Here is a 13,174-nt window from a genome sequence, read left to right on the forward strand (position 1 = left end):
TGCACATGCGCAGGAAAAAATGTGTTTGATAGGAAGTTTCTCTTCTTCTTTTTTTGAAATTGATTTAATTTAAAAAACGTGTTTAATATCTATAAGAGTTGTCTTAATCCCAGTAAAGTTCGGAGACAAAAACCAAATAAATGAAATAATAACTTCGTTGCATGTATTCTACATAAATCACAAGCTTCGTCAAAACAAAATTTTATTTTTTTTCCTTTAGTGAAGTTGTTAATTCAAGTCACGTATCGAAACTCGCGGCACAGCCCACAACAATTAAGTCGTCCATCACTAATCACCACCAGCTTCTTCCCAGTGACACTCACGTTCCATGAAACTTTCTATTCTTGAACGAAAATCTGAGAAAACTCCGGAAAAATTTCTTCACGTTGGGCTTTGTAGTATTCTTTCCTCCAGGTCAACATCATCAAAGACCCTTTTCATAGATTTTTCTTCACTTTTCTCATCACCAACTTGCTGGGTTTGATTAATCTTTCTCAGCAAGTTGAGGAAATTTATCTTGGATCAATGACCCAAAATTGATTAGCCAATACATCCACTACGGTTCTTCTCTGGTCAGTTTCTACAATTCTTGTCCTAGATTGTTCATATAACTTATCATCTATAAAAATTTCTGTGTTGCGTTGTGTTTGATACAATATGGTAGAAAATTATTTTGTCAAGTATCAATGCTTCAAACTCACTCACTTCTCTTTCTTTTGGATGCTTGCTGTTCGTGCATATTGTTTTCAGGGCCTGCCTTAGATTAATTCTGGCACGGAGCAATTTCGGCAGCTAGGAAGCATTAAGGCTTTAATGGTGTTCAAAGACAACATCCAAATCAACCAGAGACAGCGTTGTCTATTGCTGGATGTCCTCACCTTTGCATACGATTCAATTGCAGAGGAGATCAGACAGAATCTTAGATTTGAAGAGAAACATGACAAGTGGAAGTTTCTTCAACAGCCATTGAAGGAGATCCATAGGATATTCAAAGAAGGAGAAGCTTACGTTAAGCAGTGCTTGGAAATAAAAGACTGGTGGGCCGTAGCCATTACTTTGTACTAGAACAAAGATTGTGTTGAGCTTTACATCCATAACTTGCTCTCCTGCATTCCCATTATTGTTGAAGCGATTGAGTCTGCAGGGGAAACATCAGGATGGGATCAGGATGAAATGCAGAGGAGAAAAATCATCAATTCAAACAAGTACAGGAAGGAATACATAGACATGAATCTTTTCCAATCGAAATTTGGGAAGCGGTATCTTATTTCTCAGGATTTCTGCAACCGTTACGAGACAGTTTGGGAGGAAGATAGGTGGTTTATCATCAACAAAATCCAGGAGAAGAGAATGACAGGTTTGAGAAGGCAAGGAAGGAAATTGACAGAACTGCTATTAAAGAACTTAGAAGGATCGGAATCAATGGAGGATAAGTTTCTGCCCAGCTCAATCTTGCTGGGGTCAAAGGACTACCAGGTAAGGCGAAGACTTGGGAATAGTGGTCGGTACAAGGAGATTACATGGTTAGGTGAAAGCTTTGTGGTAAGGCAGTTTTCTGGGGATGTTCAAGCTTTAGAGCCAGAGATCACATCACTCTTATCACTTTCCCACACAAATATAATGGAATTCCTTTGTGGGTTTGTTGACAGCGGAAAGAAAGAGTTCTTCTTGGTAATGGAATTGATCAGCAGAAACCTCAGCACCTACATCAAAGAGGTTTATGGCCCAAGTTCACACTTGCAGTTGCAGTTGCTATCATGCTTCAAATTGCTAGAGGAATGGGATATCTGCATTCAAAGAAGATATATCATGGAGAGCTAAATCCTTTGAAAATTGTCGTCAAACCTAGAGGATCATCTTCAGAAGGGTACATGCATGCCAAAATCTCAGGGTTTGGGCTATCTTCAGTTAAGAATTTGAACCACAAAGTAGTTTCAAATCAAAATGGGACCCTCCCACTTGTATGGTACGCTCCGGAAGTTCTTGAAGAGCTAGAACAAACTGAGAGTACTGAAATTCCATGTACACTGAAAAATCAGACGTGTATAGTTTCGGGATGGTTTGCTTTGAGCTTCTAACTGGTAAAATCCCTTTTGATGACAATCACCTTCAAGGAGACAAAATGAGCAAGTACATAAGAGGAGGAGAGAGACCACTTTTCCCATTAACTGTACCAAAATATGTCACTAACTTGACTAAGAAATGTTGGCATACCGACCCAAATCAACGGCCAAGCTTCTCTTCCATCTGCAGAATTCTTCGTTACATTAAACGGTTTCTTGTGATGAATCCTGATTGCAATAACCAGCTAGATTCATTAGTACCTCTGGTAGATTATTATGATGTGGAATTGGCGATTTTGAAAAAGTTTCCTTCTTGGGAGAGCTCTGATTCATCACCAATATCACAAATTCCATTTCAAATGCTTGCCTACAGAGTTATAGAGAAAGAAAAGATAAGTTTGAGCTCTAGGGAGAGCTCTGATATTGGAAGTGATGCTTCAGCTTGTGGTGATGAACATTTTACCTATGGTGATGAACCGTTTCCATCAACAGCGGAAAGGAAATCTTTTTCTGGACTTTATAAAGCTTCCACAAACCAAGAAAACAAACTTGAGAGGCGTCAAACAACCAGGTTATCTTTGGACTCGCTCATGTTATTCAGATATCCATTAAGTTATTAGATACTTCAGTTAATTATGTTTAAGCAGCTAATTTTCAAATTAAATGAAACGAATAGACCACCTCCTCGTAGTCCATTACTGACATAACAAACCCGATGGTTCCTTAGGGATGCAAACCTCAAGAACTAGTTAGAACCCCCCAAAATAGTTAGAAAAGCAAGCCATTAAGATGCTTGCATTGCACGTCAACATGCGCGATAACAGGGAAAGGCAAATGATTATGATCCTAATTGAAAACTCAAAATGTATTAAATTTTGGTGCATTAAGTTGGAGGATTCTGCGCTTCAGCAAGCCAAAAGGAAGCAGTTTGAACGACGGAGTCTGTCTTTGCTCGACTGCAGAATATGACCTCATTTTACCGAATATTTTGAAAACAGAACTACTGAATGGAGAAATACATAGAAAACATGCAAGAAATAATTGATATATACAGTGCCGACTATTCTGTGTCCTGAAATTTGGATATGATCACTGAATAAAAACATAATATGGATACATTCGCGCCTGAGAAAGCAATTCAGTTGCATCTGCAATGTAGACATCTCAGTATAAAGAAGAATTCGTTCAAAGGCTGCCCTGACTTGCCTTCTTTTCTTGCATTAACTTCTTCATTCAATATTTGAATAAAAACATAATTGCTTTCTGACATCTTCAATTGATTTGCAATGCAGTTACAACAAATAGACAATCGAACAGGCCTCCACGGGTGTCTCTTTGTTCCCGAAGTCTTAAGTTGACTTCAGGGAGCCACCTAATGACATTTAGTTCAAGAATTAGAAGAGCATCTCCTTGTCATGTCTCAGATTCTGAGCTTCCTTAGATATCAGCTTACCAACACGAGATCTTCGGGTACCATGCAAGCAGTTTGACCATTATATACTCAAATTTCTGCTCATTTATGATCACATAATTAAACTTGCTTCCAGAAATTTTACCAGTTTGAACATAGGCATTCTTGACATAAGCAGCTTATGAAAAAGGATAGTAGTTGTATAGATTTTTGTGGTTGCCTTCTTGTAATCACACCAATAGATAGTTGAAAAGCCAGGCTCATTCAATGCTTGATGGATTTCCTAGCCTTCACTGACTAATCCAACCAAATAGATGCAAAGCAGGAAAGATGAAATAAATACACTTTAGATAAGATAAAAGTCTCTCATTTTGTTTATACTTTTGGCTTAGTTGTCATCAATTTGAAGGATGTGTAATCCATAGTTTTTTTTCCACTTGAACTGGAATTTTCTGGTAGGACTCTTCTTCTGGCGAAATAAAAGCAGCCTGGACTATTATTGGACATATAGAAGAGGGGGTTAAGGGTTGAGTGAGAGAAATGTGTCAGCTGCTTAGAACTGGGATTGCTAACACATAATGGGCTAAAAGGGAACCCTAAAATTCAATACAATGGTACAAAAGAGCAAAGAAACCAACATGTCAAAGAGCAAATGTGTCAAGACAACGACTTGGGATCTTATTCATGATCAATCTTTAGCAAGATATTCTTTTCAGGCAACAATGAATGGGAGCTAGAATTTTTATTGAGCGATTAGAAAGGAATCACAACCAATAAGGATTGCAATGTTGCAGAATTTCAAATGATAGAATAAAAGTAATAATTTAACCATTCTATAATCTATGATCAGCTTTTCGCGTAAATGCAAGACACAGATGATATGCATTTCCACTACTTTGATGAATTACAACATAACACAAAAGTAATCACCGATGTCGGTGTTAGCAATACTTTTCTCGCTTCCCAAACGGAATGCAACATTAGGGTGTAGAGCTGTGCTGTGAAGCAATATGCATTACTCACAATTTCAAGTAAGCATTTAAGGTCAGCCTCGTATCCCAGCTTGTTGACGAGGAAAGTCGGCCCTAGATCAGAATTTGTTGAATCAAAAGCTTCTATATTTTGCTTAGGCCAGCGTACTGTAGTGATCAAATAGTTAGATGCATCAGTGGTAGTGTCACAGTGTTAAAAAGACTCACAGGCTTCAGTTTCAGCAGTCATGCAGTTCAAGCCTGCTCTGCACATGTTTCATATATTTGTTGATCAGCAGCTTATATGAATTAGGTGAGTGAATGTTCCTCATGGCATATTGTGAACCAACCACCAGAAAGGATGAACTATCTACTGAAAATAAATCCACCAACATGCTCCTTTGAACCAATGCCATTGGACCCTCATTCAGCCTTTTCCCAGTCTGCTGATAAGCGCACAGTAATATTTAGTGACACCATTCGTCATCTTTCCTGACTTCCTATCAGACCATCTTCAATAGTTTTACAGCTCCAATTGAATTAGCAGCAACAAGCATTCCAGACTTCTTTCTCCAGCAGACACTAGAGACAAACTGCCCATTACCATCATCAATATTTTCTTGTCCAGAAATGGGATCAATGGATCCAAATTTGTAAGAAGTGATAGGCACTGGCAGAGATCTGTGATAACAATACACCTGGAAGGTAGGTAGTAAAAAAGACTAGAATCAGAATTTGTTTATCCCAAATTCGATTATCAGTGCAATTAAAAAGGGTGGGGCGTTCTATGTATATTATCCGAAGGATTTAAATAAGGGGACCATTATGCACGACTTAATCATTGAGAATAGATGAAATCTATCTGCACCTTACTTTAGGCTCATGACCCATGAAGACCAATGATATTCTATGTATTACTAACATGCCACATTTATTGAATAATTTTAGCCAAAAAAGGGATGGTTCACGAAAAATTGGGGAAAAAGCTATTTCACAAAGAGATATGACTATGGGTACCTGTGCATTGTGCATATTCTTTAATTACATATTAAGGTACACTGTTAAGAATTTTGCCTTAAATATGCGATAAGAAAGCTGAGTAATGTTAGAATAGATATCTCATATACCATAGAAGGCGATACTGAAAGGCCATTTTCCATCACTCTGAAAATAGCGGATGCGTAACTTTTATGATAAGGAATTTTAGTATATTTTTGGGCCACAATAATTGTGGAAAGAGAAATGATTTCCTGGTTTCATGACAAAGAAATGACTTCCTGGTTTCATGACAAAAATTAACTTTCGACTAACCACAAGATAACAAAATAAAGGTCATACCAAAACTCAAAAAATTGTACCTCATTAGTTTCTGAACCACACGCAACGTATCCATCAACGACAGACAAACCCACAAAGTTCTGCACATGGAGAAGATGAGCAATTAGGACAAACAAATAAAGGAAAATAAATAAATGGGCAATAACGATGTAGAGTGACCAACCTTTTCGTTAGTATGGCCTTTAAAGGTTAAGCTACAGGCACCGGAAGACAACCCCGAAGAGCTGGTTTTCTTCAGGTCCCAAAGCTTCAAAGAGCTGTCTGTGGAAGCTGAGGCGAGTGTTTCAGAGTCCAGAAATTTTACATAGCTGACAGCTTTCCCGTGACCAGATAATGTGCACCAAGGGATTCTAGTGTGCCGAAGATCATAACCATAGATTTTGTAATCAGCTGATCCAAAAACTAAAAGATTTGTTGAGTAAGAAGAGAACTGAACACAGCATACGTTGGCGGGGTTCCATATGGTGCCAATGGAGTTTCTCTGCAAAAACAATTACATTTCAGTAATTTCTTATATGATGTGGAGGGAAAATGTTCAACTTCATGTCTATCCGGCTAAAGGAATTCCTGGTTTATATTTTTCTTTCTTTCTTTTTCTCCTTTTTCAGGGGATGTCTAGTTTCATCATGACAGACATGAAGATGAACGTCTTTTGCAGGTATTATGCATAAAAGAAAGCATGCCTCGCTGATGTTCCATAGTTTCACAGAGCAGTCGTCACTTCCACTAGCAAACATTTTAGGGTCGGACTGAGAGAAGTGAACGGACCATGCTCTCTTCTGGTGTTCCATGTATTGAGAAAATGGCTGACCAGTGTCTGCATCCCACATCTGGATTCACCCATGTACGTCAATTGTTAATGATGATAGATATGAAGGGAAAAAAGTTAACAAAATGAATTACAGTTTTGTATGTACATGACAAATGATGAGGTGTAGAAAGAAGTAATCTCGGTGAAGACGTAACCATAAGCAAACAATTGGAAATAGTAAAACTAAAGGAAAAAAAGGAAATTCACTTTGCTTTGGGAATAAGTTTCAGGCAGACACCATCAAAATATGGCAAAATGCACCGCTTCGTTGAACTTGTTATTGGTATATACTAAGCAACCTCCAAGAGTTTATCACCATGCCCAGGAGATCAAGAACTTGGCGGCATTCATGCAACTCTCCATTAACATTTTCCACCGTGTCTCTCGAGAGTTACTCCACCAGGTCTAGGAGGTAGAACCATCGTATCTCAGGAATTTCTTCTTTCTTTTTTTTGCTTTTCGAAAGAAAGTTTAAAGGAGTGACTTCCAACAGTATCAAAAGATATATTGACCATTAAAAATTCAATCAACATACTAATTTGTTATTTTAAGCGAATATTATTTAGAACCACTCCCTAAATTGCTTGGTATAATATGTCTATGTTGGCCAAAGGGTTTGACAGATTTATTCATGAAGGGATCCATAAACATCCCCCCTAGTGGTGGACAGAGAAGACCTCTGATATTTAGATAGTAAGCCTCAATTACATGTAGCTCGCAGCAGAGCAATCATAAGGCTGAGAAGAAGAGTTGTGCTCAGGTTCCTAAAAGCAGCCGTTAATTCCTTCGCTCCTACGCTAAAATTTGTAATTTACCGACAGCAGAATAAATAAATAGATAAAATTTGTATGACCTCAAGTTTATAAGCCATTTTCAAAATAATTAGTCAGCCCATGAAGTTTGAGCAATTAAGCAGGGTCCAAAAAGGGTTTTTTATCAATCAATGTCAATATGCAAGTAATACAAACCTGAACTACACCATCATAATCAGTAGATGCCAAATGGCTTTTGATATAGCTGTTCCAGCACACACAGCTAAGCTTTGATTTATTAGACATCTCAACTATGGGGTACTGCATGTCAATAGAATTGCTGGAAATTGCACTGACATCAAAAATCTTGATTTTTTTTGAAACTCCAGCAGCTGCAATGTAGTCCTCATCACGGTCAAAACTTAATGCACACATTACATTGGAAGAATTAAGAAGATCTTGACTTCTTAATATGCCACACTCTTCAAACTTGCTGTAACGAGCAAACTTGCATAAACCTTCAAAGAAGGATCCAAGACGATCAGTGGATCTCCGTTTTATTCTTTGCTCCTCATTGTCATTATGTGCTTGAGACAATCTCCATCTACTTTTTAGCACATCTTTATCATAAGGCGCAACAGCTGCATCTTCTGTAAGCAGGATCCAGGATCTCATGGAGAAGTATGCAGTCTCTAGCTGATTGATATTTCTCATAAATCTGGCTTCATTAACACATGATGCCTGAATTGATCTGCTAATATCTGAACTGAAAGGATCTTGAAGATGAGAACTGTTTCTACTGAATTTAGAAAAGCCATTTTTTTCCATAGGAAATAATGAAGCTGCCCCAAGCGAATACCTTCTTTCAACCTCTTTAATATCTTCTTCTAAGCAACTTAGCTCTTCAGCTAATTTGGCAGTCTGTCTTTCCTTTCCTTCTCTAAGTGAGGTTAAAAAATATATCAGTTGCTCTGTTTCAGCTTCATCATCATCAGACACCAAGATATCATCATCTTGAGAATTCAATTTCACTAAATCACGGAATATTTCAGATTCCGAAATCATCCTGGAATATACCAAAAAAAAAAAAGGAAAATCATAAAGATTTGATTAAAAAAAAAAAAGGATGCACCTTTAACATCAGAATCAAAATTCTTTTGACCAAATATTATTCAACACATACTAAGAAAAGCAAATACATGATAATCATTTGCTTTGAGGGCAGTCAGCAAGCACAAACGCTGTACAGTACGAAAATGCTTAATTACCCACCTAATGAAGTATTTGAAAGGATGATAAAGCAGAAACAATGCTAGTTCAATCTTTCTTGTTACATTTAATGCTTTTTAATACAATGAGATGCTCATTAACAAAAATAAACAAGGAAAAGGGGTGCCCAGTATAAAGAACAGCAGCTAGTTATATTTTATCACTTGATATTTTGAGTTTTCATAAACACCATTCAACATTTAGCCATAAAAGGATGATGGTAGTGACAATGATACAAAATATAAAATCTGTAGTGCATTACATTACCTAGTAGTGGGACGAGAAGAAGGTTCAGGATGCAAAAGCCAAAGACAAAATCCAGCTTCCTTTGGATTCTCAGATAGAAATTTTGGTGGTAGGATTCGCTGATGCAGATCCAACATCATTTCTGAATGCACTTCCCAAGACTCAATATTGCATAGCAACTGAGAGGAGCACAAGTTATGCTAAGATCATGAAGAGCTTCTAGGGTGAAGATCTTAACAGTTGAAAAGAATGACAGAAATGGCTAACAAAATTCAACGATTGAGAAGTGGGTAAATTAAAAGACTTCAAGACATTTGCCTATTTGACCGTTGTTTAGGGGAAAATTCAGACACGAGAAAGAAGCAAGTAAAGCAAAGTTTGATGATTTCCAGCTTGGGAGGTATATATTATCGGATAATATGATCTGCATTGAAACTGGAATAAGTAAGAGAAAAGGTTGTCACATTTAAGTAGAGCTCTGCACTACTTTGCAAACTATTTGCATTTAAATGGAGCTCTGTATTACATCTAAGAAGTTCTACTAAGTAGAGCTCTGCACTGCAGATATGTATTTGCAAACAACTTAACGGATGGCCTTTCACTTTCAGTTGATTCTTTCCATGGAACTTCTAAATCTTCTTCCCCCTTTTGTCGTGAAATTAAAAGATGTTGGCTTTTGATGATTCAGTATCTCCATTCATTCCTTTCTATGTCAAGTGATTTGTTAGAATAGTATTAGTTCATCTCTCTGTCTAGTCAAACGGGTCTCGCATTAGTAGAATCTCAAGCCATACAGCTTTTACGCTCCTATAAATATTTGTAATAGATCCCTACGCACATCAAGGTTTCCCAAAGCATTCTCTCCCGTTTATTCATTGCAAGATTATCGTAAAATCATCACAACAGGGAGAGATGAAACCTGTTGTCTTGTAAAGTTTTCATTTTAGATTCACGTAATCCAAACCATTTTCTTACTTAGTTGACATTTGTATGACAAAAAGACTTGGATAAGGTTTCAGATTGTATGTAGCTTCCAAACAGTGCCGATAGAATAGCATAAAAGAACCATTTCTCTATCCAGAATAGTTCAAATTAAACACCATAACCAGAAAGCACTTGCTAATCTGCATTATATGCAACAAGCTTAGGAATATAATGATACATCAAATAGACCTGTCATATTTGGAAACACCCTTGATAAGTCATGACAATCGAAATTCCATAAAACATCATCTAGCAAACTGGGAAAGTAAATTATCTGAACATAAGCTATAAATACAGCAAATATACAAACCAAATTCGAGAAAATTATTTGGTCACGAAGGTGTACCACAAGATTCAGATTTATGATAGGAGCCAAGGGTTTTTTTTCAAAAAAAAAAAAAAAAAAAGATTCCGTACCTCAAAGAGCAGAACCCCAAGCCTATAAATATTGGATGAAAATGTACAGCCTCCATCATTGAGAACTTCCAGGCTAGAATACCACTTCTCTTCCAACTGGGCAGTCACGTCAATTATTTGCTTTTCATCTGTGGAATGTTGGTGTCTAAAACTATTTGGCTGCACACTTTCTGTAATTAATGGGCCCATTGATCCAGTTTTGAAGGAATCAATAAGATTCACTGGTTTAGTCCTGCAGGCACAAATAGATCTAAAGCAATGCCGCTGCCCAATAGATTTTATCTCGTGGAGTTTTTGCTGCTTTGCACCCAAACTAAGGCATGAACAGAAATCCTCTTCCATGGGCCTTTTCCTAGCTGTATTGCATGCTGGGACATCATATAACTCTCCTTGGACTAATGAACCAGTGTACTTAACTTTATTTGAAGGCAATAAAGTGAAACAAGAGGGTCTTAGGTGTTGCAATACAACTCCCTGTGAGTGTGCAAAATTGACAAATTCCAGGATTTGTTTGAAAATATGTAGTCTTCCTTGTTTACTAATTTTATGACCCGAAGAAATCAACAACTCTCTTAAGTTGATCCCATTATTGGAGGATTCTACACTGGACATGACAAATTTTTGCAAAGGCTTATCAGCAGCAGCAGAATTAGGTCTCAGCAGTGTATCAGAATGAGATTTAGCCATAAAGGCAGGTGTTTTATCCTCCTTTCCAATAAATGCTCCATGGGGCTCAACACTGTTGTCTGCTGCATCTTTGCAGACAACTCCCTTTCCCTTCAGTTTTTGTTTCAGTACCAATGGAGAAAAATTGTACGTAGATGAAGTGTCCTGCATGGCAGTGCTAACAAGAAGTGCATTGCTTAAAGTCATCGTCTTGTCCCCATTACCTATATTTTCAGCAATTTTTTCTGGGTCATAATTCATTTTCTTACTGGACAAAGACTTCAAGCTCCAAAAATTAGAAGCATTTCCCCTAGTTTCCTTGCTTAGCCTGTCGGATATATTTTCTTCATCCTTTGGTGCAGTTTCTCTACTTGAGTTCACACATTCAGATTCGTTACCTGATTGATTTATCTGAGGCAGTCTGGAACTAAGTGTATGACTAACTAAAGCCGAATTCGGGTTCCTATGATTTCTAAAAGTTAACTCCTCAACAATGCACCCATTGCTTGTTGTAGAACATAAACCAGCACTATGAGGTCCAGACCCAGCCAAGGAAGTAAGGCACCTATCCAAATGCTTCTCCTCATTACCGATATCATTGCCATTCAAAAAGCTCTCTGGCCAATCCTTCCTCGCAGATGTTCTCATTCTTGGTGAACTTGACATGTTTCAGCCCCAAAATAATCACTAGCTTTCCTCTTCTGTTCTTCAGTCCCTTTCCCACCATTTGCAGCCATGTCTCCTAGTAATCATCAATACATGCAATCCAAACATGGTTCCTTCGCCAAATTCCAAAGATTTTCTGAATAAATAGCCGAAGAAACTAAATCTACACCAGAAAATATAGATTAATAAGTTTGCAGCAGGTACAAAAATCAGTAGGCTTTCAGCATGGGAAAAGTTCGACGTCAGACGATTTATAATAAGTATATTTGAGAATCCCTGCCTTCAGTTTGAGAATAATAAATATTTTAATGATTTTCTAGCCGTATCTTTGAATTGAGGGGAACAGAATGCTTAATTAAGACTCTTCCCACGATTTAAATCTATATCAAACATTTCCATCTCCTCGATTCTCCAATCCAAGCATATTCCTTCCAACTAAGTTAATTTAATCTGGAAACAAGATCTAATCAATGAACTCCAATAAGCTCGAATAATAGTCAAGTTACCAATAAATTGAATGATCATTTAAAGTGCAAAATGTTCCTATTCCTAAGGTCGAAATAACCTATAAATGCGTAAATCTAATATTTGAGTAATAAGTAACAAACTGGTCACGATGCACGTCCAAAAGATGAACTCAACCACTTTGCCCTCATCAGAAGGAAATCATGCACATGGAAGAACAGTTCATCCAAACATAATTTTCTAGCAGCCCAGAACAAGTAATTACCAAAAGTGAAAGTCAGTAATATCAAAAAGATACCACCATTAAAGGATCAAAGATGTGCCTAAAGACACCAGGAATTGCATTAGAGAGAAAAGTACTACCAATGGATAAGGCTGTAGAGAGTGAGGGAGAGTAACAATGACAGTTCAGATCATAAAGCGAAGAGCAGAAGAAGACAAAGAAGAGGATCACCAGCTAACCAGAGTTGCAAGGGAAAATATCTTCTTCCCAAGGACGGTAGTGAGAAGCAAGATTATGAAACCAAACAGAGACATGAACTGAGAGTAATGGACTTGAAAAGCAAAACTTGGGGAATGTTAGATGAAGATATTTAAAGACACAATTTAGTAGAGGACGTGAAAAAAATTTCTTTTTGAATAATGTGACTCTTGTAATGTTCATGTCTGAGGTGAAAAGTGTATCCACGATATTTTCTTCTTCCGTGGCCGTCAGCCAGCAGGACCCTCTTGGCTTGGAATTATTCTGGATTTGGAATTTGTATGCACGAACACAGTTCTGGGCTCTACATAAAGGTCAAGGATTTCTCTTTATTCACAGGTCATGCCATTCTCCATACCACCTTTTTAAATAAATTAAGAAAGCAAGAATTCATCCCAGTACATCAATATGAAGAGAGTCCCTTGTATGCTTGGGAACTAAAATCTTGATCCCATTCAATGTGGGCACTGTAACGTGTTGAAGCATCACATGAACTCTAAAACGAAACTTTTATTAAAGGATTTTAATGAAAAATGAACTTGACTTCCATGAGCGGTAGATAAATTAATCCAATGAATAAGCGCAATTTTTATTATTTTCTTTGTAACATTTTATCCTTGTTTGATTTATATTC

The 13,174-nt window shown here is 37.3% G+C and overlaps 1 protein-coding gene and 1 pseudogene across 11 annotated transcripts; one reads left to right on the top strand and one right to left on the bottom strand.

The window, feature by feature from the left end:
- Positions 1 to 328: 328 nt before the first annotated feature.
- LOC114750319 (wall-associated receptor kinase-like 17) lies at positions 329 to 3,838 on the top strand (annotated as a pseudogene).
- LOC114750358 (protein SUPPRESSOR OF PHYA-105 1) lies at positions 2,968 to 12,645 on the bottom strand. 11 transcript variants are annotated; one of them, XR_003740661.1, is made up of 9 exons: positions 10,263 to 12,640; positions 8,883 to 9,040; positions 7,563 to 8,412; positions 6,467 to 6,613; positions 5,947 to 6,264; positions 5,804 to 5,863; positions 4,498 to 5,143; positions 3,517 to 3,771; positions 2,968 to 3,435 (listed from the first exon to the last, which is right to left on the bottom strand). XR_003740661.1 is itself a non-coding variant. In XM_028938940.1 (8 exons), exons 2-8 carry the CDS (start codon positions 11,592 to 11,594, stop codon positions 4,949 to 4,951), a joined length of 3,060 nt encoding a protein of 1,019 aa, XP_028794773.1. In that variant the 5' UTR covers positions 11,595 to 11,707; positions 12,514 to 12,645; the 3' UTR covers positions 4,184 to 4,948. The 11 variants fall into 11 exon arrangements, 8 of the variants coding, with proteins under 8 accessions (XP_028794773.1, XP_028794774.1, XP_028794770.1 ...); XR_003740660.1 differs by lacking the exon at positions 3,517 to 3,771; XR_003740659.1 differs by having other exon boundaries at positions 2,968 to 3,771.
- Positions 12,646 to 13,174: the final 529 nt, after the last annotated feature.

This window comes from Neltuma alba, unplaced genomic scaffold (assembly GCF_004799145.2).
Source record: "Neltuma alba isolate B1F8T4 unplaced genomic scaffold, ASM479914v2 tig00006419_pilon, whole genome shotgun sequence".
NCBI classification, from domain to species: domain Eukaryota; kingdom Viridiplantae; phylum Streptophyta; class Magnoliopsida; order Fabales; family Fabaceae; genus Neltuma; species Neltuma alba.

What these genes read in the sequence shown, in the direction of transcription:
- LOC114750358 (XM_028938940.1), bottom strand. Translation starts at nt 11,594, where the DNA reads ATGTCAAGTTCACCAAGAATGAGAACATCTGCGAGGAAGGATTGGCCA. An exon ending in TTGGGGTTCTGCTCTTTGAG is followed by an intron (nt 9,041 to 10,262) that starts GTACGGAATCTT and finishes TGCTCCTCTCAG; the next exon opens with TTGCTATGCAATATTGAGTC. An exon ending in AACTATGGAACATCAGCGAG is followed by an intron (nt 6,265 to 6,466) that starts GCATGCTTTCTT and finishes TTGTTTTTGCAG; the next exon opens with AGAAACTCCATTGGCACCAT.